Here is a 26,038-nt window from a genome sequence, read left to right as displayed (position 1 = left end):
CGTCTTCACCCATAACCAATATGGCTGCCGCGGCTTCAACGTGTTGCGGAACCTTTCAGCGCGGAGCTATTTCCTTGGGGGAGACTTTAGAGCTGCACAAGGCGCTAAAGTCAGAATAAGAGACCATTTGTGCGACAGAAAGGAGTATGCGGTGAGTAGAAGGACTGAGGGGACGGTGTGGGGTGTGCTGAGGCCTACTGGTCAGCAGGGGGGGCTGTTTTAGGGTCACAAGTCCTTATCTCCCAGTGACTATGAGAAGACTACAACTCCCATCATGCACTGCAGGGAATAGGGGGCAAATATTTTAGGTATCTGTTTGGGTACTTTGAAGCTAACAATGCAAAGTATAGCGTATGGTAATGCGGCAGGTGTTTGTTATTTGCCGCCGCTTTTATATTGTAGAGATTTCTCCAAGTCAATGAAATTATATTGTAAAGAAATGCAAAAATCTGAGCATAAAAATAATCGGCATTAAGAAAGTAAACACAAAATCTGAAAAGTTTTGTGTTTTCCAAGGGAAAAAACCGCAATGGAAGGGGGTGGTGGGTGTGAACATGGGCCTAGCCAGGGGGAGCACAAGTCTCAGCATTACCCGGCTTGTATAACAAGTCTCCACACACCTATATGGTGGTCTCTCCCTAAGGAGTGACAATATCCTCCGAACCCTGTCTAAGTCTCTCACCTCTACCAGGTTATAGTACTCTCTACATCGGGCTGAAGAGATCTAACCAGATCAAAACAGCTGTCCTCGATTGAGAGACTATACCTGGTATTAATCCCAGCGTCATTGCTAAACAAAGGCCTCTTGGAAGGTCGGGCATGAGGCTAAAGGGAGCAGCCATTATTGGGTTATTTCACTGGAATCCTGTCTTAAGACAGGCTTGCAAATTCCAGTGAGCGCCCTCTATTGGTTTGCAACAATGAGGCAGCAACTGTCTTCCTAATTACATCATGGAAGGCAGATTTGCATATTCTTCCCAGAGATCTATACAGTGACAGGGGTGAGGTAGCCATCACTGCTGGGCCCTGGAGCCCCGGGGGCCACTCCACAACATAAGACACCAGTTTTATAGATCGGTGATGGAGCCCCTACTTCATGTCCCAACCATCCTGGGACGGTTCACGGATTCGGTGTCCTGTCCCGCTCGGCGGGAGGTAAGTCCTGGTTTCAACTTGGACGCCGATGAGTTGAATACATAGGCGATTAAATCAGGAGCGGTCACAGCTCAGCTCCTGACTTACCGGCTTCTGCATGTGTAGGCGCGATGTGATGGCGTCACATCGGGCCTACAAGTATGTGAGTGGAGTGAGAGAGCAGCGGGGGGAGCGTTGGAAGGTGAGTATAAGTGTTTGTTTGTGTTAAACATTGAGGGTAACATAATGTAGGGGGCCTATAAGACTGGGGGCAGATGAAGGGGGGGGGGGGGGCATGACACTGGGGGCAGATGAAGGGGGGGGCATGACACTGGGGGCAGATGAAGGGGGGGCATGACACTGGGGGCAGATGAAGGGGGGGCATGACACTGGGGGCAGATGAAGGGGGGGCATGACACTGGGGGCAGATGAAGGGGGGGCATGACACTGGGGGCAGATGAAGGGGGGGCATGACACTGGGGGCAGATGAAGGGGGGGCATGACACTGGGGGCAGATGAAGGGGGGGCATGACACTGGGGGCAGATGAAGGGGGGGCATGACACTGGGGGCAGATGAAGGGGGGGCATGACACTGGGGGCAGATGAAGGGGGGGCATGACACTGGGGGCAGATGAAGGGGGGGCATGACACTGGGGGCAGATGAAGGGGGGGCATGACACTGGGGGCAGATGAAGGGGGGGCATGACACTGGGGGCAGATGAAGGGGGGGCATGACACTGGGGCAGATGAAGGGGGGGCATGACACTGGGGCAGATGAAGGGGGGGCATGACACTGGGGCAGATGAAGGGGGGGCATGACACTGGGGCAGATGAAGGGGGGGCATGACACTGGGGCAGATGAAGGGGGGGCATGACACTGGGGCAGATGAAGGGGGGGCATGACACTGGGGCAGATGAAGGGGGGGCATGACACTGGGGCAGATGAAGGGGGGGCATGACACTGGGGCAGATGAAGGGGGGGCATGACACTGGGGCAGATGAAGGGGGGGAGAACGGCATGACACTGGGGCAGATGAAGGGGGGGAGAACGGCATGACACTGGGGCAGATGAAGGGGGGGAGAACGGCATGACACTGGGGCAGATGAAGGGGGGGGAGAACGGCATGACACTGGGGCAGATGAAGGGGGGGAGAACGGCATGACACTGGGGCAGATGAAGGGGGGGAGAACGGCATGACACTGGGGCAGATGAAGGGGGGGAGAACGGCATGACACTGGGGCAGATGAAGGGGGGGAGAACGGCATGACACTGGGGCAGATGAAGGGGGGGAGAACGGCATGACACTGGGGCAGATGAAGGGGGGGAGAACGGCATGACACTGGGGCAGATGAAGGGGGGGAGAACGGCATGACACTGGGGCAGATGAAGGGGGGGAGAACGGCATGACACTGGGGCAGATGAAGGGGGGGAGAACGGCATGACACTGGGGCAGATGAAGGGGGGGAGAACGGCATGACACTGGGGCAGATGAAGGGGGGGAGAACGGCATGACACTGGGGCAGATGAAGGGGGGGAGAACGGCATGACACTGGGGCAGATGAAGGGGGGGAGAACGGCATGACACTGGGGCAGATGAAGGGGGGGAGAACGGCATGACACTGGGGCAGATGAAGGGGGGGAGAACGGCATGACACTGGGGCAGATGAAGGGGGGGAGAACGGCATGACACTGGGGCAGATGAAGGGGGGGAGAACGGCATGACACTGGGGCAGATGAAGGGGGGGAGAACGGCATGACACTGGGGCAGATGAAGGGGGGGAGAACGGCATGACACTGGGGCAGATGAAGGGGGGGAGAACGGCATGACACTGGGGCAGATGAAGGGGGGGAGAACGGCATGACACTGGGGCAGATGAAGGGGGGGAGAACGGCATGACACTGGGGCAGATGAAGGGGGGGAGAACGGCATGACACTGGGGCAGATGAAGGGGGGGAGAACGGCATGACACTGGGGCAGATGAAGGGGGGGAGAACGGCATGACACTGGGGCAGATGAAGGGGGGGAGAACGGCATGACACTGGGGCAGATGAAGGGGGGGAGAACGGCATGACACTGGGGCAGATGAAGGGGGGGAGAACGGCATGACACTGGGGCAGATGAAGGGGGGGAGAACGGCATGACACTGGGGCAGATGAAGGGGGGGAGAACGGCATGACACTGGGGCAGATGAAGGGGGGGAGAACGGCATGACACTGGGGCAGATGAAGGGGGGGAGAACGGCATGACACTGGGGCAGATGAAGGGGGGGAGAACGGCATGACACTGGGGCAGATGAAGGGGGGGAGAACGGCATGACACTGGGGCAGATGAAGGGGGGGAGAACGGCATGACACTGGGGCAGATGAAGGGGGGGAGAACGGCATGACACTGGGGCAGATGAAGGGGGGGAGAACGGCATGACACTGGGGCAGATGAAGGGGGGGAGAACGGCATGACACTGGGGCAGATGAAGGGGGGGAGAACGGCATGACACTGGGGCAGATGAAGGGGGGGAGAACGGCATGACACTGGGGCAGATGAAGGGGGGGAGAACGGCATGACACTGGGGCAGATGAAGGGGGGGAGAACGGCATGACACTGGGGCAGATGAAGGGGGGGAGAACGGCATGACACTGGGGCAGATGAAGGGGGGGAGAACGGCATGACACTGGGGCAGATGAAGGGGGGGAGAACGGCATGACACTGGGGCAGATGAAGGGGGGGAGAACGGCATGACACTGGGGCAGATGAAGGGGGGGAGAACGGCATGACACTGGGGCAGATGAAGGGGGGGAGAACGGCATGACACTGGGGCAGATGAAGGGGGGGAGAACGGCATGACACTGGGGCAGATGAAGGGGGGGAGAACGGCATGACACTGGGGCAGATGAAGGGGGGGGAACGGCATGACACTGGGGCAGATGAAGGGAAAGAATGGCATGACACTGTGGTCAGAGATGGGGGGGACATGAAACTGGGGGAGAGATGGAGGGGGGACATATAATTTACAGGTGACTGTAGGAGGATTATACTGTGTGGGGGCACATGAAAAATGAATGAGAATGGGTGGAGTCAACATAAAAGTGGGTGGAGCTAAGTTTGCTGCGGCGCCGCATATTTTGTCCCTCTTTCGGCTCTTCAATAGTTGGGAGGTATGCCTACTTACCATGTGCTGTTTTGCATTGGGTTTTGCCCCTGTACAACGTGCTTAGAGAATGCTTATACCCGTGTACTATCTGCCGTATATGGTACCTTCACCATTCAGTATATTGCCTGGACGGTGCCCTGCGAAGCCAAACTGTGCGCACATAGAGCCATACAATATATACTAGAGCCCAGAGACTGTGCAAGGGCCAGTTCACATACTGCAGTTTTCTTTGTTGCAGAAACTTTTGCTTCTGTTTCTAGGATTGGGATTGTTTCTGCGCCAAGGACATGGACTTCTGTAAATCCTGTACAGAGCAATGGGCCAGTTGTAGAAAACTCTGCATCGAATCTGTTGCATGAGAATTCACCCCAATGCTCTGTCTAGGGACAGTGGCCACGTAGTGCAGATTGGTGGCAAACAGTGGCCATAGTGTTCCCAGGAGATGACAGAGCGGCTATTGCTCCTCTGGTGCAGATTGGGAAACTAGTGATGTCTCGGGGATATTACTAACGCCACAATACAGCAGGAGACAATGCCCAAAAGCTGGTGCTGCTGGGAGCAATTCGGAGGAGGTTTGGTCCAGGCTTGACTATGTTCAAAGTGACCTCCAATTATAAAACCACTTTTCATGTAGGAACAGTGCAGGGGAATAGAAGAAACTCTGTGATATAGCTTATTATAGAAATTGGTTTCCTTCTCCTCTAGACATAGACGTCTATGGAGGAAGCTGCTGGAAAAGACACACAAATAAGTGCAGCTGCTGAACTCTGTAAGTGGGGGAGGGAACACGTCTGACACTGCACAGAGCGAGGCCTTACTGACATGGCCAGTTCGAGAACATATCATTTTCAATGTGACTATTCAGCAAAACTGACACGCATAGTCTTTGTCTGCCTAAATAGGGAATGGACCCTATGGCAGGGGTAGGGATTCAGGAACCTTCGGCTCCCCAGCTGATGCAAAACTACAACTCCCAGCATGCATACTTGCTCTGCAGTCCTTGGAAGTGAATGGAGCATGCTGGGAGTTGTAGTTTCACAGCAGCTAGAGAGCCGAAGGTTCCCTACCCCTGCCCTATGGCATATGTGGGTTCTATAATGGCCATGTGCCTTCTTTGGGCTTATATGGCTGACCGCAGCACTGTCATGTGACTAAGGTTTGATGAAATCTATTTGCTGACAGTCTCCTTCTCTTCCTCCCTAATACAACTGTTAGCTCCTGTTTGATTCCCATCCCTAAAGAGGTTCTGCAGTAGCTGAGACGTTGCAGAGGAGGTCACTGCATCTTTATCTTCTATCCTAGGAGGTATATCTGTGTAGAGTGCGTCTATAACAATATTGTGTATGTATACATTGTATATATCACATCCTTTGCAGGATAACTCTAATCTGGGCGCACAGCAGGCCGTGAAGGCGACGTCCAGCTTGCGTCTTTGTGCGGCCATTTCCCTTTCCCTCCCGCGCGGCGACGTTCTGTGCAGATCCTTCTTGCTATAGGTATTTAGTCCGCGTGTAATAAAATGCTAATGTCTGCTCTTTAGGTGACAGCTGTGAGATTGAAGGCATTATAAATATTCCGCTCTCCGTTTCGAGCTTTGCTATTAACAGCTGGGCATCCAGCTCAGGAACAGATTTTGGCAAGAGCGAGGGAGCGCTTGGCATGTCTGTCACGGTGGATGGTGGAGCATAGTTTCTTTAAGGGTCACTGACTTTCAGCGTGTCGGCACATCCATCTGTCTCTATCTCCAAGAAATAACTTTGCCTCAAGTCTTTTTGAAAGATTTCTGCAAGTTGAGCGTTCGCCATCCTCACCCCGTCTATAGCGCGAGCTGCCCGTAGGTGGCGTCCATTGTGGCGTGAAAAGATCTGCAGGTTTCTAATAGAAAGGGCGTAGGTCAGAAAACGGGTGTAGGAGTGGCGCCATTTTGGCTTGTGACCCTGATTTGCACCACTTCCTGCAAACACAGGTCTGAACAAATTCTCCCCTCTGCGTTGCAGGTTTTTGCCATTGTCAAGATCTCTGCTTGCTGTCACTGAATGGGAACAGGATTGCTGACATCCAGAGAATACAAATCCATCTGATGTCTCACAGCTGAGGGTTTGCTACAGTTATGTTCTGCCTATACTGAGACCATTTACCTGCACTGATACATTGTAACTATCAGGACACAGGATTGTCTAGGCCGGATCCAACTGTAACAAACTCTGCAGAATATTGGCTGTAGCTGGGGATGTTTCCATTCACTGACAGGAAGCGGAGATCTTGAAAACCAGGCAAGTCCTCCGCCCTCAACAATAAGGTGCGGGGACCCCCAGCTATTAGCTGTAATCTGTAGGGTTTGACTGACGATAGGTTTGTTTTCCCTGCAGTGCCCCTTCAGGTAAAATGAAGGATTACACGTTGTCTATCCACATCGGCGAATTGTCTGCGTCATGCCGGACAGGACGGCTACAGGGAGAGACGCTCTAGATAAGCCACTCTCTATTCTGGCCTGGGCATCCTTTGCCTGCAGAAGTGATCGGTATCTGTACGCAGCACCTCTGCACAGAGACCTCCCACCTCTTCAAAGGCTTGTCCCACTTTAGACTTTTCTGGCCTACTCATGCTAGTTTTGTAATTCCCTTAGAAGTGGATGGAGATGGTGACGCAACTGTACGGTAAAGTCTCCATGCTGTCAATGCCTGGAAGTGGCGATATCACCAGGCAGGGCAGGGGGGCATCCTATTGTTGTCATGGTGCATGTCCTGGGAGTCAGGACCCTGGGGGTGAGAGCCTAGAGGTGCATGACTTTGGAGACGGGACCCTGGGGGTAGGACCCTAGAGGTGCATGTCCTTGGAGACGGGACCCTGGTGGTGGGACCCTAGAGGTGCTTGACTTTGGAGACGGGACCCTGGTGGTGGGACCCTAGAGGTGCATATCCTTGGAGACGGGACCCTGGTGGTGGGACTCTAGAGGTGCATGACTTTGGAGACGGGACCCTGGGGGTGGGACCCTAGAGGTGCATATCCTTGGAGTCAGGACCCTGGGGGTGGGACTCTAGAGGTGCATGACTTTGGAGACGGGACCCTGGGGGTGGGACCCTAGAGGTGCATGTCCTTGGAGTCAGATCCCTGGGGGTGGGAGTCACAGCGCCGCACCTCCCATGAGGCGATCTGAAGCGACTGCATCAGGCGGCGCTATGCCAGGGCCTCAGGGAGGGCGGCATTTTTGCTTACCTAAGCCAGTCCAGGACAAGCTGTCCTGGACTGGCTTAGCACCGAGAGGTGGTTTGGGGAGGCCACTGGAGCAGCGCTGCTCCAGCAGCCTCCCCTCACGCTCAGGCAGAGAGCAGGTCCTCTCCGTGCCTGCTCTCTGCCTGTGAACAGCGCTAAGCCCCTCCCCCTTCGCTCCACCATGCCCCCTTCACTCCACCACGCCCCCTCCTCTCGGGGGGGGGGGCTTTCTGTAGTTCGCCTCAGGTGGCAAAAGGGGTAGATTCACCTCTGGGTGGGACCCTAGAGGTGCATGACTTTGGAGACTGGACCCTGATGGTGGGACCCTAGAAGTGCATGTCCTTGGAGATGGGACCCTGGGGGTGGGACCCTAGAGGTGCATGACTTTGGGGCGGCCCCCTAGAGGCGCTAGAGTTAGTAATGTGGCTATCACATAGATGTCTAGAGTTGAGCTATTTTCCTGTGCTCTACTACTGCTTGGCTTTGTTCCCTGCATTTACGGGGTGACCCGAGGCCTCTTTATTAGGCAGGTGCACCAAGGCCAGTTCTTCTTATACATTTTGTAATTCCTTTGTCATTTCCGCCGCGCCCCGTCCTTCATATTGTGATCTCTCATTGTTGTACGCGTCACTCGGCCTCCTCTCCCTCTGTCCTAATCCCATTTCCACCTTCATTTCCAGAGCCAGAAGATCCCTCCGCCTGGAGCCCCCGGAGAACAACAAGGTGCGTCCCTCTCCAGATGCAGAAATGACTTCAGTCACGTGAAGGGTTAACTCTATATCCCCCCTCGTTTCTTTTTATCAATCCAGATTGTATTAGTCGCTCGACCCCGGTGCAAGGGCAAGGGGCCGATATATCGGATTTAAGGGCTGTCGACGGGGTGGCCCGGTCATAACGGAGAAGACGAGTGTGTTTTTGTGCGCCCCGTAGTCATTTTTCCGAAGAGAGCGCGTTAGAAGTTGAAGGGGAGTCATTTGTCAGCTCGTGGCGGTGTAATTACCGCGGCAGCCGTCTTGTCATCGACCACCACTCCAAACAATATGGAATTATGATAATGTTACATCGAGCATATTAGGAACGTGCAAACGGGAAATGGAAACCAGACAGGCATTTTTATGCGGAGAACATAATTGTTTACCTCGGCTAATCTGCTATAATTAAGCCGTAAAAATACCACCGCTTCTATAAATTATCCCGCCATTACTACCATATAAAATAAAGCTCAACTATAACTGTTATGTTTGTAGATCCCCGTCACGGTGGAGACGCCGTGCCAAATGGATCGGCCGCAATGCCAAATGTATCATGATATAGTAGATGATGGCCCTCGCATGCCAGCGGCGGGTGTTAACGGGGACACTAATGGCGGAGAGATTGTAATGAGTGGTCATTGCCGTCCCGCTCGCCAACAGGCTTCATCTTCAGCTTCTTTTAATGTATATATGTCACCAAGACCACATTCCTACAGAATAGAAGTGTCTCGCCCAAAGCAGCATCAAAGGACCGTAGGACGGCTGCAATGTGTCCTTCTACAGACTGCACCCCTGCCCAAATACACTGCACCCCTCTCTCAGAGGCGTATATCACAATCATGTGCACCCTGGACTCTTACAAATCCAGAGGAGTCCAATCAGAGGGTGAAACTCCCTTCTATAATCCCCTGAATGCCCCGACCCCAAGGAGGTCGTCGTGTACTACAAGTACTTGTCCTAGGGCTTACTGTCATCTCTCCTTTACCTACAGAAGTCAAAGGTTAATGCAGCACATGACCCCAACTCATACTCCCCACTCACCGGAACGCGTAAGATGAGCCCCCCATCAGCCTCTAAACGGCGGGCGGCGGCAGAAGCCAGAGAGCAGAGGAGACTGAGTAAGTGGCGCTATCCATGTGTATGTATCTGACTCTCATCATAGAATAGTGAGCGCAGCTCTGGAGTATAATACAGGATAAGTAATGTAATGTATGTACACAGTGACTGCACCAGCAGAATAGTGAGCGCAGCTCTGGAGTATAATACAGGATAAGTAATGTAATGTATGTACACAGTGACTGTACCAGCAGAATAGTGAGCGCAGCTCTGGAGTATAATACAGGATAAGTAATGTAATGTATGTACACAGTGACTGCACCAGCAGAATAGTGAGCGCAACTCTGGGGTATAATACAGGATAAGTAATGTAATGTATGTACACAGTGACTGTACCAGCAGAATAGTGAGCGCAGCTCTGGAGTATAATACAGGATAAGTAATGTAATGTATGTACACAGTGACTGTACCAGCAGAATAGTGAGCGCAGCTCTGGGGTATAATACAGGATAAGTAATGTAATGTACGTACACAGTGACTGCACCAGCAGAATAGTGAGCGCAGCTCTGGAGTATAATACAGGATAAGTAATGTAATGTATGTACACAGTGACTGCACCAGCAGAATAGTGAGCGCAACTCTGGGGTATAATACAGGATAAGTAATGTAATGTACGTACACAGTGACTGTACCAGCAGAATAGTGAGCGCAGCTCTGGGGTATAATACAGGATAAGTAATGTAATGTATGTACACAGTGACTGTACCAGCAGAATAGTGAGCGCAGCTCTGGAGTATAATACAGGATAAGTAATGTAATGTATGGACACAGTGACTGCACCAGCAGAATAGTGAGCGCAGCTCTGGAGTATAATACAGGATAAGTAATGTAATGTATGTACACAGTGACTGTACCAGCAGAATAGTGAGCACAGCTCTGGAGTATAATACAGGATAAGTAATGTAATGTATGTACACAGTGACTGTACCAGCAGAATAGTGAGCACAGCTCTGGAGTATAATACAGGATAAGTAATGTAATGTATGTACACAGTGACTGCACCAGCAGAATAGTGAGCGCAACTCTGGGGTATAATACAGGATAAGTAATGTAATGTACGTACACAGTGACTGTACCAGCAGAATAGTGAGCGCAGCTCTGGGGTATAATACAGGATAAGTAATGTAATGTATGTACACAGTGACTGCACCAGCAGAATAGTGAGCGCAGCTCTGGAGTATAATACAGGATAAGTAATGTAATGTATGTACACAGTGACTGTACCTGCAGAATAGTAAGCGCAGCTCTGGAGTATAATACAGGATAAGTAATGTAATGTATGGACACAGTGACTGCACCAGCAGAATAGTGAGCGCAGCTCTGGAGTATAATACAGGATAAGTAATGTAATGTATGTACACAGTGACTGTACCTGCAGAATAGTAAGCGCAGCTCTGGAGTATAATACAGGATAAGTAATGTAATGTATGGACACAGTGACTGTACCAGCAGAATAGTGAGCGCAGCTCTGGAGTATAATACAGGATAAGTAATGTAATGTATGTACACAGTGACCGTACCAGCAGAATAGTGAGCGCAGCTCTGGAGTATAATACAGGATAAGTAATGTAATGTATGTACACAGTGACTGTACCAGCAGAATAGTGAGCGCAGCTCTGGAGTGTAATACAGGATAAGTAATGTAATGTATGTACACAGTGACTGTACCAGCAGAATAGTGAGCACAGCTCTGGGGTATAATACAGGATAAGTAATGTAATGTATGTACACAGTGACTGTACCAGCAGAATAGTGAGCGCAACTCTGGGGTATAATACAGGATAAGTAATGTAATGTATGGACACAGTGACTGTACCAGCAGAATAGTGAGCACAGCTCTGGAGTATAATACAGGATAAGTAATGTATGTACACAGTGACTGCACCAGCAGAATAGTGAGCGCAGCTCTGGAGTATAATACAGGATAAGTAATGTAATGTATGTACACAGTGACTGTACCAGCAGAATAGTGAGCGCAGCTCTGGGGTATAATACAGGATAAGTAATGTATGTACACAGTGACTGCACCAGCAGAATAGTGAGTGCAGCTCCGGAGTATAATACAGGATAAGTAATGTAATGTATGTACACAGTGACTGCACCAGCAGAATAGTGAGCACAGCTCTGGAGTATAATACAGGATAAGTAATGTAATGTATGTACACAGTGACTGCACCAGAAGAATAGTGAGCGCAGGTCTGGAGTATAATACAGGATAAGTAATGTAATGTATGTACACAGTGACTGCACCAGCAGAATAGTGAGCGCAGCTCTGGAGTATAATACAGGATAAGTAATGTAATGTATGTACACAGTGACTGTACCAGCAGAATAGTGAGCGCAGCTCTGGAGTATAATACAGGATATGTAATGTATGTACACAGTGACTGTACCAGCAGAATAGTGAGCGCAGCTCTGGAGTATAATACAGGATAAGTAATGTAATGTATGTACACAGTGACTGCACCAGAAGAATAGTGAGCGCAGCTCTGGAGTATAATACAGGATAAGTAATGTAATGTATGTACACAGTGACTGCACCAGCAGAATAGTGAGCGCAGCTCTGGAGTATAATAGATGATGTAACTCAGGATCTATGTCTCTATTTCCCTCTATTCTGTATTACCTTACCATGCACCAGTCACATTTTGGTTGCTATACATTACTATATACATTACTACATACAAACTCATCTTGAAAGTCAGACATTGGCGCACAATCAGTATTCGGGTAACGTGAGGCGAGCGGGGGCGCCGGTAATGTAAAGTGTAAATGATATTGGTTTTAATAAACTTTGTTCAGTCTGCGTGTTTAACTGTTCTTCTCCGTCTGAGTGTGTCAGTCTGTAAGTCATGCCTGAGAGACGTCTGATTACTTTTCTTAAGTGCGCCCATGGATTTCGCCCGAATCTCATTTTCTGGCTGCAGACGGTCGTTAGTGCTGCAAAGCATGGACACTGTGCAGGGGAGAAGCGGCAGCACAATGCCTCATAATGATAGCAGCCGCTCCTGCCCTTGCCTTCTGTCCTGTCTATACGTTTAGTTACCACTCGATGCCTTTGTTATTGGTCTGCAGTAATGTGGCCTCTCCTGAGCAGAGCTTTAAGGGTTAAGAAGACCTGCTGGGACTAGTGGTTATACAATAGACATAGAGGTTTGGTAGCTGGAATTAACACTGTAGAGCCTGGATCCGTTTTATGTTGATTCTTTGTTCACCCAGGAGATCAGTCTCTGCAAGAGGTGTCTGGCGATGGCTTTCTCCCCTCTCCCCAATCAGAACACGTGCACACTCAGTCAATGAGGAGAGTCAAAGTTGGCCAATTTTGGAAGAAGTCGTCCTGGTGGTCTGGGTTGAATGGAGAAGAAAAGGGAAAGTGAGGCTGCAATTAGAGACTTATATGGTCTGCCGGATATTTGGTTGGCACTGCTAGGGTCAAGCCACGTGTGCACGTGTATGAGTTCATTGGGAGGAATAGCTGTAATCCACAGCGACCTCTGGCGTTCCAATCTACTTCCGGGGTCATCCTGGGTTCCTGCAATCTGTTTTGGTCGCCAGTGCTTAGGCCTCAACCACTGGGGAAGGATCTTCAGTGTCATCACGTGTTGATCCTACAGCATCGTCATGTATGTTCAAGGGTAACTTGGGGGTTGAAGAAGATGGCGGACAGCACAGGAAGAAGACTGGAGCGCCACAAGATGCCACATTGGAGTCCAGGAAAGGTGAGCATGGTTGTGTGGTTTTTCGTCCACACACCAGATATCGTGCCTGAGGCCTGAAGAGACGCCACAGGGGTTCAGCTTTACCCTGCACTTCCGAATTGGGCTGAACAGGTCTGATACAAATTTTCCTAGCAAATCTCATCAATATTAATAAGGTTTGCCCATTACAGACGGCAAGGCCCAGTCAGGGGAATAACTTGCAAAGAATTCTGCAACAAATCTATCACATGCAAACTCAACCTTGGGGCCCGTCTAGATGGAAGGTGTAAGCGGAGGATTTTCCATGCGATATGTGAGGCTGCAAAAGCTGCACCAAAAGTTGTTGCAGCTTTGGGGGTAACTGTTGTGTTATTTCCTTCTGCAATGCAAAGGTTGAAAACTTTCAGCATAAATTGACATGCACAGTTTTTGGGGGTTTGTTGGGGGGTCAGGGGGTTGGAGCATGCGGATGAGATTTCTTTCCACTTTGCTTCTACTATCAACTTTGCATATTTTCCACTGCAGCAAAATATACGTGCACGTGTGTATATACTGTATATGTGTGTGTGTATATGTGTGTGTGTGTGTGTATGTATATATGTGAACCACGTGGACATTCTCTATATAATTAGTTGAAGCCCATAAATCTACTGATACAATAAGGAAAGTGAAATATAATAAACGTGGCTTTTGTCTCCAATTGTTTTGCAGAAAATGCTAATACCAAAGCTGCAGAGACAGAAACCTCCAGTAGAGGGCAGACCTCTCCAAAAGAAAATGCAGAGTAAGTTAGTAAATAAGAGATTTTGAGGTTTCTCCTCCTTTGGGATTATGATCATTTAAAGGGTCAGTCCTATTTTGACATCCCGGCAACACGCAGCCAGGACCTCCTTGACACGCCGAGTTATCACAATGGCTGATTAGTATGTTTAGACAACCCCTCCTTCCATCATGGCTCCCCCATGTTGCGTAAGGTTATTAAGAACCCCCATAATGACATGTGTCCGTGAGTCATTGCACCCGTTAAAGGGATTTTTCTTTGACGTTTCCTTAGGTTGGGTCATCAATTTGTGATCTGTGGGGTCCCACACCCAGAATCCCCACCAGTCAGCTGTTTGCAGAGGCTGCAGTGCTCACATCACTTTTATCGGTTACATGATACAGCAGCAGCTCAGTCCCATTCAAGTCAACGAGAATGAGCTGCAATACCAAGCACAGCCACTATGACATAGATGGCGCTGTGCTCTGTATTCAGTGAAGAGGTGGTTGTGCTCACATGAACACTGGGGCCTCTTCTACTAGCCGATTGGTGGGGATCCAGGGGTTCATCGGCATGGCCATCACTTATAATATTGATGACTTGTCCTAGGGATAGGCCATCAATAAATAAGCCCCGGGAAACCCCTTTAATTTTAGACAACATCAACGTACTGGATGCAAATAATGGCTTTAGGTAATAGAGAGGGTCCAGGCTTGCTACCCCCCCCCCCCCCCATTCTTAATTTCCTTGTCACACCCTAATAGTGCATATAAATTGGGACTATCTATGGTTTGGAGCTGTACAACTGTTTTGCGATCGACATTCTCAGTGTAGTGGAGGTACGGACTCATTGTATCTTCGGTCCTATTTAAGTGACTGGGAGACGACCTGCAGTACCTGGTCCAGCCACCACACAGAGAACAGCGCTGTCTGCTTCCTGCTCCATTCAGCTGCTGATCACTCCTTGCATCGGGTGTCAGACCCCTTCTGATCTGATTATCTTTTTAACCTGGAGAACCCCTTTAATCTGGTTCATTATTAGGGCAGGATTTCTCTGTTACTACTCGAGCTCACCAGTAAACAAATGCACCGTATTACACCCACAGAGCCAACGTAATACCGGACAACACCATACAAGTGAAGACCGTACTGATAAATCCAGCATTTCTCTCCTTTTACCTTCTCCTCTCCATTTAGCCCAGACCGCCATGACAACCCGGCTAAAATCCATTATTACAGAATTTGTTGCCGTTTTTAGCACCCTGCCCAGACCCGCCTCTACCCAGACCCGCCTCTACCCAGACCCGCCTCTGCCCAGACCCGCCTCTGCCCAGACCCGCCTCTGCCCAGACCCGCCTCTGCCCAGACCCGCCTCTGCCCAGACCCGCCTCCGCCCAGACCCGCCTCCGCCCAGACCCGCCTCCGCCCAGACCCGCCTCCGCCCAGACCCGCCTCCGCCCAGACCCGCCTCTGCCCAGACCCGCCTCTGCCCAGACCCGCCTCTGCCCAGACCCGCCTCTGCCCAGACCCGCCTCTGCCCAGACCCGCCTCTGCCCAGACCCGCCTCTGCCCAGACCCGCCTCTGCCCAGACCCGCCTCTGCCCAGACCCGCCTCTGCCCAGACCCGCCTCTGCCCAGACCCGCCTCCGCCCAGACCCGCCTCCGCCCAGACCCGCCTCCGCCCAGACCCGCCTCTGCCCAGACCCGCCTCTGCCCAGACCCGCCTCTGCCCAGACCCGCCTCTGCCCAGACCCGCCTCTGCCCAGACCCGCCTCTGCCCAGACCCGCCTCCGCCCAGACCCGCCTCCGCCCAGACCCGCCTCCGCCCAGACCCGCCTCCGCCCAGACCCGCCTCCGCCCAGACCCGCCTCTACCCAGACCCGCCTCTACCCAGACCCGCCTCTACCCAGACCCGCCTCTACCCAGACCCGCCTCTACCCAGACCCGCCTCTACCCAGACCCGCCTCTACCCAGACCCGCCTCCACTCAGACCCACCTACCATACAATGTCCACTATGTAATAATGTTGGGCATCCCTATAGGCCCTGTAGTGACTGCTACCTCTGCACCCCCTATAGCTACACCCCTGAGTAAGGACACAGTTATAATCTCCTCCCCCTAGGATTCAGATGCCGGTAGGGACTCGCACCTCCTAACCTATGGGTTAGGCCTTATTCACATGACCTTTCTGTTCTTCACGGACCTAATGTCTATGAAAAATGGTCTGTTTTTGTCTTTGTGTAAATGACCGCAACCGTTTCTTGAGTGTCCATTTTAAAACCCATGAAAGTCTAGGGGTCTATTCACATCTGTATTTTTGTATCTGCCAATTTTAATTTTTTATTTTTTTTTCATTCAATTATAAACTATTCACTCCCCTGGTTTTAAAAATGGCCACATTGTGAATAAGGCCTTACACTGGGAAGTGTGATATGGGGGAGGGGGGGGTCTAGTTTAAAGGACCCCGACGGCAAAAGAGAAAAGTGGACGTGCCCGATCCTGGCAGAGGGAGGGTCTTCTTAACAAATCCTGCTGTACCAAATAGACAACCCCTTTAAGGGACCTATTGGTGTGAGCCCGCCGTAGCTCCGGCCTCCATTGTACATGCACACGGAGTGAGTGATGGGGACGGCAACCGCAAGTGGCATCTATTTCCCCGAGGCCGACAACACTTAAATCCGCGAGCGACAAGAAGAGGGACAAGTATTTAAACATCATTTGGAAGGTATAGCATTCTGCGGCATAAGATAACACAAATTCAGCTATTCCGTGTGAACTTTCCAGCCCCGAGGCGATTTCCATCTTGTATAATACAGTGATGCTGACATTTCCTCTCTTGGCAGACATCTGTTGCAGCCACGGGAATGCAGTAAACAGCAACTTAAGTGCCTGGTAAATGCCACTTGTAATCAGTCCTTCTGCGGGATCAGAATGGGAGGATCCCGCACCGGCCCCGGCTCAGTTTCCAGCCTTCAATATCCATTTACAACTTAATACTGTTATTCTTATTGTAAGAGGAGGAGGGAGGATCAGCGGGAGGCTTGTTTAAAGGGCCGCAGCCACTCGCAGAAATCGCTTTACAGTCAGACGCTGCGCTCTAAGCACTTCCCTCCATACGGCCTGACAGCAATGGCAGAGAACGTTCCTGACCCCTCACTATGTACACGGTGCAACTAAACTGCAGCCAATGTCCCTGGTGTCAGGTTTTTGGGGTTTTTTTAGCTAAACCAATTTATTTCATTTGTCATATTAATATTAATTAGGATTAAAAAAAAATCTTGAGATTTTCTTCAAATAAATTTCATAGGAAAAAATTTCAGTTTAATTAATTTCTCAGACTTATTAAAAAAAATATATACATTGTATGTAAATGTTTAGATTTCCTTCAAATGAATTTCATAACGAATACTCCCCATGTTTTAATACATTTTTATTTACCGTATATACTCGAGTATAAGCTGTATAAACTGTGCTGAAAGAGTGCGCCTCGGCTTATAGTCGTGTCAATACGGTATTGAAAATGTCACATGACTGGTCCGCAGTGAAAGACATCTGTGGGAGGCGGCTGGAGCAGCGGTAGGTGAGTGGTGAGGCAGCGCTGCCTCCAGGACCGCCCCCAAGATGTTTCCAGAACATCTTCTCTGCCTTGGAAACATCTTAAGGCGGCCCTGGAGACAGCGCTGCCTCACTGACCACCTATCGGCAGCAGCGCTGCTCCAGCCGCCTCCCACAGATGTGTTTTACTGCGGACCAGTGAAATTACCACTCGAGTCAATACGGTAATTGACTCGACTGTATTGACTCGGCTGCAGCGGGTCTCCGCTCCAGTCCCGGCTCCCTCCCCCGGCTACAACACGAGCCGGATGACGTGTCCACGTTTGCTCAGGCCCGCACCTGGCGTATGTCGATGACGTCTTACTGCATCTCAGCACAGGCGGCGTCATCACGCCCCCTACGCTGAGACGCAGGAGAAGACAAGCAGCCGCGGGAGAAGATGAGCAGTGGCGGACGTCTGCGGCATTATCATACAGGCCCAAAGCCTTATGGTAGCAGTAGCAGCCTGTTGCCATACAGGCCCAAAGCCTGTGCTAGCAGTAACAGGCTATTACTACTACCACAGGCTTTGGGCCTATATGGTAATATCTCAGACCATTTGACATCTGACACGTTACCATATAGGCCTGAAGCCGGCTAGGATTAACATGAGCACAAACAGAATGTCATGCATTCCCCCCCTCGGCTTATACTCGAGTCAATAAGTTTTCCCCGTTTTATGTGGTAAAATTAGGGGGGGTCGGCTTATACTTGAGTATATACGGTATTTAAAATAAAATAAAAAAACGTGTACAAAATGTTTTGATTTTATTCAAAAATAAATTTCATAGGAAATATTCCCCAGTTACATTTTTCATACTTAAGTAAAAAAAAAAAACATTGCATAGAAAATTTCTAGATTTTCTTCAAATAAATGTCATACTTTAGAGAAGGTTCACATGGAAGAATTTGGAGAATACTTTAGGGTGATCTTCCGCTTCAAATTCTTCTCTAATGTCTTGTGGAATCCAGAACTTTCCATTGCGAGTTTGCTCAGTGACTAGCCTCAGACAAAATGGGGACAGTCCACCCCAGAATTCGGGCCAAGATGAGGGGCGTAGCTATAGGGGGCGCAGAGGCAGCCATTGCCACCGGGCCCAGAAGTGTCCGTATTATAGATAGCACAAGGTAAATGGGGGGCTTCATTTTCTATCTTGAGCTTCACATTATACTTCTGAGCAGGACGCTTCATATTATGTGCAGCCCACGGCAGGACTGGGGAGTCTCGCTTAGAGCCACTTTTGGGTAGAGTCGGAAAAAGGTGACCAACTCTGGGTTCAAAATAAGTTCACACACTCGGCGTTTCCATCCATCACTTCAAGTTTAAAAATAACAGACCCCCATTATAGTCAGTGGGGTCTACTGGGCTCCATATGTGACCGCTATTTTAGCTGTCCACTTGTCCGTTGTTCTGGTCCCCAACAGACCAGGACAACGGACAGCCGGCACTAGTGTGAACCCAATGGATGATGATATTTAATTCTGTTCTAGAATGAGTAATATTGTGTCATTAATTTGATACATAGTTTGTTACATATTTACATGCAGTGGAATCAGTCACTAGATAGTTAATGAATTAGGGGATCTTCACCGCGTCTGAGTAGGCGGAGTCAGGCTCTGGAAGAATAGAGGAGTCAGAGTTTGGCGTACCGACTCCACAACCCTGTCTCCCAGATGATCACCCCGATCGCGTCTTTCCTTTCCCTAGCGAACTCTGCAAAGCCGTGTCCAGCCGGGAACTTCTCCAGTAGCCGCCAAATGGTTCACCATTCCTATTATATACTGTCAGGCCAAGTGCGCCATATTGTAAGATGCCCTTTGACACTTCGTACTGGCTCCTCAGTACCACAAGGTACACACATAAGTCTGCAGGACGGCTGTGTACACCATGCGCTAGATGGTTTAATAGATGTTCGCAGAGTTGCTCGATTATTTTCTTACTTTAGGTGTAATAGAAATAAGGAAATACGCGGCGACTCTCTGATTTTAGGTTATATTGTTTTTGCTAAAAAAAAAATATATATATTTTTTTTTTTTAGAATTTTACATCTGTTCTCACAAGTGGAAGGATCGCTGGATGAATTTTTGGAAATGAGGCAAAGTCTAAAGACCTCACAGGTTAGTGGGCGGCGAATACTTTACTCCTTGTGTCATCTGTTAGCAGCCATTCCTTAACACATTAATGAGTTTAATGATTTAATAATTAAATGTGGTGAATTTGAGACCATAACAGGACGGGCTATTCTCCAATTACATTCTATACCAGGCCCAGCTATCTTCCCGTTGTATTCTATGCCAGGCCAGGCTATTCTCTATTTTTATCCTATACTATTCCTGGCTATGCTCCTGTTGTATCCTATACCAGGCTGGGCTATTCTCTCTCTTTGTATTCTATACCATGCCAGGTGTATCCTCACGTTGTATTCTATCCTCCCATTTTATTCCTTACCAGGCGGGACTGTCCTCTCGTTGTATTCAATACCAGGCCGGACTATCCTCCTGTTATACTTTATACCAGGCCTGGGTATCCTCCCATTGTATTCTATACCAGGTCGGGCTATCCTCCCATTGTATTCCATACGAGGCCCAGGCTATCCTCCCATTGTATTCCATACAAGGCCCAGGCTATCCTCCCATTGTATTCCATACAAGGCCCAGGCTATCCTCCCATTGTATTCCATACAAGGCCCAGGCTATCCTCCCATTGTATTCCATACAAGGCCTGGGCTATCCTCCCATTGTATTCAATACCAGGTCGGGCTATCCTCCCACTATATTCCATACAAGGCCCGGGCTATCCTCCCATTGTATTCCATACAAGGCCCAGGCTATCCTCTCATTATATTCCATACAAGGCCCAGGCTATCCTCCCATTGTATTCCATACAAGGCCCAGGCTATCCTCTCATTATATTCCATACAAGGCCCAGGCTATTCTCTCATTATATTCCATACAAGGCCCAGGCTATCCTCCCATTGTATTCCATACAAGGCCCAGGCTATCCTCTCATTATATTCCATACAAGGCCCAGGCTATCCTCCCATTGTATTCTTTCGATTGTGGAATCTGCAAATGAACCAGACAGAAAATTGAGTGGAACAGTCTACGAGATCATTGTACACCTATACAGAATGCTGGTGAGAGCCGCCATATGTCTGTGATTAACCTTATCACACCTATGTTGGTCAACTTGGAAGCTCCATCATGTCTTGTACTCCAGTCACATCCAGAGCTGCATTTAGAATTCTGGTGGTTGCCATGTGAGATCTTTCAGCACTGAGTTGTGAACTTTTGCCCGGGTGAAATCATGTTGCTGATTCATAGCATGGCGGGAGATGTAGTTTAAAGTCCATACAGGAGACCAGCCTGATTTTGAATGCAGCTTTGGTTGTGAGTGGAGCACACAGCATGATGTAACATAAGTCAAGCATTTAAGATACTCAGAATTGGGAGATGACGGTCACAGGCCGGGGCTGCCTTCTCCACCAGGGAGCCTCAGCCTAAAATACCCGTCTGCGGCGGGCGCGGAGTGCAGAGTCGGCAGCTTCCTGACTTTGTGCGCTGGACATATGTCCTTCTGTTTACCTAATTTAGGAGGAAGCTGTTTTAATACGTCTTAGCTGTTCGCAGCACATGCTGTGACATTTACAGCGGCGAGCGCGTGCGGATGAATTTCATGGGTGACACTTGCACCGCTCGCTGGGTGGCTCCTACATTTTTACGTCTGAGGCCGGGGGAAAATATTTACGCAGTGTGAAATCTGCTCTGTTCCCTGAAGATTAGCACTTGTTACCGACCGGAGAAACTCGAGGACTCGCAGAAAAAAGGCCCAGGTCCTCGGGATGGAGGAGAACGCTGCGAGATTAGCGAGGAAAAGGCGGTTTTATAGGAATCCCGAAGAGGCGGGTCAGCGTGATCGTCAGCCAGACGTGACTCCGCTAGTAAATATCTTATTCCTTATGAGACAATCATCCTGGTGCTTCTGTATAAATTGTGCTGTCCCTCTGTTATTCCTCCTGCAATGTTACGGATAAATTGACAGGAGGGTGTTACCAAGTGGGGGGTGTGTCCATTCTCACTCTGACCTTGTCCAATCAGACCTCGAAGGGACACACCCTTTTGGAATAGTCTTTTAATTTATTCATATATTTTCAGGAGGAACAACAGAGGAACGGCACAATACAGTTTAATGATAAAATATACTTCCAAATTTTATATGTATTTACTAAAAAGGAGAGCCGACTGATCCCCTTTAAATAATTACATAGTACTTTGACCAATCTTAAAAGGGTGTGCCAGGATTCTTAAATTGATGACCTGGGACCCCCGAGGATCACCTGTTAGAAGCGGCAGTGGTGGTCCTTAGGCGCCACCTCAATTCTCAGGCCATGTGACATCACGTTTATCGGTCACATGACTTGTTCTTAGCTTAGTTCCATCCAAGCGAATGGGGCTGAGCTGCAGTACCAAGCATGACCACTATGCAATGTATGGCGCTATGTTCACCCTTAGGGTCCATTCACACGGAGTAACGTGCCGCGTGACCTGGCATGTATACAGCGTGTGAGATTTTGAGCGCCATAAAAGCACCCATTGATTTCAATGGGAGCCTGGATCGTATACGCCGCGTTATTTTGCGGCCGCAAAATCACGTCCGCAAAATAATGCGGCGTATAAGATCCGCTTTTACGGCGTGCAAAGTCTCACACACCGTATACGTGCCACATCACGCGGCACGTTACTCCATGTGAATGGACCCTTATACTGCAAACCACGTTTTTCCCGAAAAATTCCAACTTTTTATGCCTCACGGGGTTTTTTTGTTGTCTTATTTTAAGACCATTTTAATGTTTTTCATATAATTGACTTATGTATGGCAGGGTCCTCATTAACCCCTTCTGTAGCGACAAGTCTTGCGCTCTCATAGTAATGTGACTTTCCGTGTGTTTCCTCTCCTAGGCTGCAGGGGGCAGCAGACAGCTGGGAAACCTCTTTGGATCGGATCTCGGAACGCTAGATCTTAAGACGGAGATTCAGAAAACGAAAGTTCTGAGTAAGGGCTGAAAGGCAAATCCTTGTGTGCGATTCACGAGCCGTCCGTCCTCCCCGTACGTGCTAGAAAAACATTTAAAGGTCGCTGGAGAGAAAGCGATCCGGGGTTAGGAAACCGCCGTGGCCGTATTATGGGACAGCGGCTTTAGCAGTGTCCTCTATAAAATATAGGGTTTCAGTAATGAAGACCTGAGGAGCGCTACCGTCTGGCAGCACCGCCCCGTAAAGGGCACCTTCATTAAGAATTAGGATAAACTGCGCCAGGTACGGTTAGCGCCCAGTATTCAGGGCAGCTCCGCAGTTGTATTCGCCTTATCCCTCCCGCTCAGCTCCTCCGCTGTCTTTCTCTGCCCAGCATTTCACCATTTCTGTCTGTTCTATGGAAAAGCTGGGTGGCGAGCTATATAGTCACTGTCACGGCTCATGGCTACTCAGCTTTCCCAGACTCCAGAATGACAACTATGCTTACTCATGCGCAGATACATCCCTATAGTCCACGACTGCTACATAAGGCAGGTTTTAGACTGAGGCTGCATTCACATTTATGTGCTGCAAGTGCAAAACTGCAGCAATTTGACTGCAACATGTCAGTACACCCTAAGGACAGGAGAAAATGGCTGCTTTCTGGTTGAAATAGCGCCACATCTGTCCAAAGGTTGGGTCAGGTATTGCAGCTTAGCTTCATTAAAGTGAGCGAGCAGAGCTGCAATACCACACAACCTGTGAACAGCTGTGGCGCTGTTTTTGCAAAAAAAAAAAAAAAAGGGGGGGGGGGGGCGTTTAAATCTAATCCTGTACAACTAGTGTTTAAATATTCTCTGCGTTCTATGGGAACAAGCCATAGAGTGACAAGCCATAGAGTCACTATTACAGCTCACGGTATGTATGAGACGGACATGCCCTGCGGCTACGTGCAGGTGGTCGTGGGCACATAAGGCTTCACATTATAGCTGAGCTACGTCTTGGAAGGAATTAGCGACCATTAGGTGCGCATTCACACAAAGGCGCCCTCTCATCAGTCAGTCATGTGAAGCCTGGTCATGGAGGAACGTGCAGGAAAGCTTTACATCCGTGTGTCCAATGGAGGGTGGGAATGTCCATGTGTGACCCGGATGTGATACGGGGCAGTGAGATTTCATGGGTGTCAACGCGCATCCTAGCTGGAGGCCGCACATAGATCTCATTATAGGCCAGCCGTAGTGCAACCCAACATTTCTATCTGAGGGCAGGATTTTTTTTATTTGTTTTGTCAGTGCGATGTCACTTCAGTGCACTCAGGGAGTCAAAGTGACTGTCACATGTCTTTACTGTATCAGATACAGAGGCCCAAACCCCCTGGAAAAGACAGAGTTAAATAAGTTAAGTTAAGTTTAATGAATTTTGCCCATCTGCGGCCACCACTAGAGGGTGCTCCAGAGCTTCATATTTGATCTCAATACTAAATCGTCTCCTCTGCTCTCTCTAGTGGTGGCCTGATTATTAAAGATGGAGATTCAGTACGCTCTGCTTCTACAAGCTCATCTCTGCTATTCCTGGAGTCCTCCTTCTTTTCAGAGTCATTGCAATTGGCTTACCTGGTTATGGCAAAGCTGGGTGACAACCAATATAGCCACAGTTATCGCAGAGTCAGGGGTTGCCACCCAACTTTTCTATAATCTGAAAAGCCTGATTATAGAAAACCATAGTAGTCACCCAGCTTTCTCAGAACCAGATAGAAATGTGCAAAGACCGAATAGTGGTTAGTCAGTCTTGGAGTCCTCTTCTTGCACCCCCTCCTCCATTAGGCGTACACTTACCATGTTACCCATACCCACCATGTAATAACCCCTGACCCCAGAGATGGAGATGTGACGCCATTATTTCTATTTTCTCTCTTAGTTTGTGAAGTGAGAAAAGTGAAGAAGCGGCAGCGCACGGGATGACGGTGAGGACAGATCCTGCACAGATCACATCGGCCCCAGGCAGATGTCTAATAGCTATAACTTATTTGAATTCCAGCTGGTCGGTGGGGGTCCTGGGTGTCGGACCGTCACTGATCGCCTATGATAGCATCCCAATATATAAGCCTGGAAGTCTCCCTAACCTACTACTGGGGACTCCCTGATATAGTTTTTTCTCCACCATGACCAGGGGATTGGTGAGATTTGTTTTATTTCTCCCAGAACAGTGTTCACACATTGCAGTACTGCATCAAAAAATGTGTAAAATAAAGTTGAATATTTCTAGAACTTTCTATTAGACTTGAATTCATGCAATACACTGCACAGAGCCGGAGGAAGATAGCTCAGTACACTGTATAGTGCCCACTGACATCACTAGGCGCTGCAGTACCGTCACCCAGCCACTATGTGGTGTGCTGAGCTCTGCGCACTGTGTAGCATACAGAGCGGATAAACCTCTGAACAGCTGATCCGTACGGGGGCTGCTGCAGACACCCCATGATCAGTTATTTATGGCCTGCCCTAAATTCCTGGACGAGTATAGACCGTCGTCTCCGTAACATCTGTCTGCGACAAAACAGAAGTGTGAATACAACATTGGGATTCCCGGCCGCATACACCACGTGTCCAGTACACATGGATGACACCCGGGGGTGGCCGGCGCCTGCACAAGACCCATTCACTTCATCTAGTGAGCCCGGGCCACAAAACGGCGCAGGATCAGGTGCAGTGGTGAGCTTTGCCCCTGGCTCATATACACAGGCCACAGAGACTAATAGGTCCATGTGCTTGTCGTGACAAACGTGGCTGCTACACTGACAAAGATATGATGATAATATGGCCACTTGAGGCGCTGTTCTGTTACTATTACATCTGCTCAGGCCTTCTCTCTATATTCTCACGACTTGTTATGCAGATAAGGTTTAGCTTGCGTTTCTTGCCTTGATTTTTTGCATTGCCACAGTGTCAGTAATAAGAATATACAGTGCGCTGTCCCCTGACCGCAGGACCTCCACCCCATGTGGCCGGCCAGCTGCGGGGCCAGGACACAGATCTTGTACCCATTTATCCGCATCGCTCTGGACCTTGGTCTGTTTTTGGGACATCTCCAGATCTGAAAATACTTTCCCCTGGTGAATGCAAGAAATGTCCTGCGGCTTTCACCTGCTGATGTGTCCGTCTGAAAATACAAGCCCCGCTCCGCTCTGTAGGTGCACCTGTTGCCCTCACAGTGGAGCCGGCCATCTTGGATGGCAACTTGCAGATTTTATTAGAACTATTGGATGCCTTGTGCATGATGTCACCAGGTCACGATGGGCGCACATTCTGGCCGGGAAGCGTTGCAGCAATGGGGAGCTACTACAGACTACAACTCCCAGCATGCCCTGCCCCTAAATAACTCGCTGGTATACTCAGCTTACAGTCAATCACAGTATGGACAATTCTAGAAAATGGAGAGGTGTGAAAACACAATCCTGACCTAGTGGGAATCCCAGCTGAGGGTTTGTTTCAGTTGCATCCAGTCTATACAATCCTCTCAGGACCTCAGGAGACGCTTCTGCATAACAAAACAAAAAACAAAGCCCCCTTGTCCTCCAGCCGTTCCCATTGTGCCCTTCCTGGCTCCCC

The 26,038-nt window shown here is 49.6% G+C and overlaps 1 protein-coding gene across 1 annotated transcript; it reads left to right on the top strand.

The window, feature by feature from the left end:
- The first annotated feature begins 62 nt into the window (after positions 1–62).
- Positions 63–24,609, top strand: ITGB3BP (integrin subunit beta 3 binding protein). Its single transcript, XM_075287949.1, has 7 exons — positions 63–151; positions 8,178–8,220; positions 9,241–9,367; positions 13,775–13,847; positions 19,457–19,535; positions 22,377–22,470; positions 24,348–24,609. The coding sequence occupies exons 1-7, from the start codon at positions 147–149 to the stop codon at positions 24,389–24,391; spliced, it is 465 nt and encodes a 154-aa protein (XP_075144050.1). The 5' UTR covers positions 63–146; the 3' UTR covers positions 24,392–24,609.
- The last annotated feature ends 1,429 nt before the right edge of the window (positions 24,610–26,038 follow it).

Source organism: Leptodactylus fuscus, chromosome 9 (assembly GCF_031893055.1).
Source record: "Leptodactylus fuscus isolate aLepFus1 chromosome 9, aLepFus1.hap2, whole genome shotgun sequence".
NCBI lineage: Eukaryota > Metazoa > Chordata > Amphibia > Anura > Leptodactylidae > Leptodactylus > Leptodactylus fuscus.
This window is presented reverse-complemented; position numbering and strand designations above follow the sequence as displayed.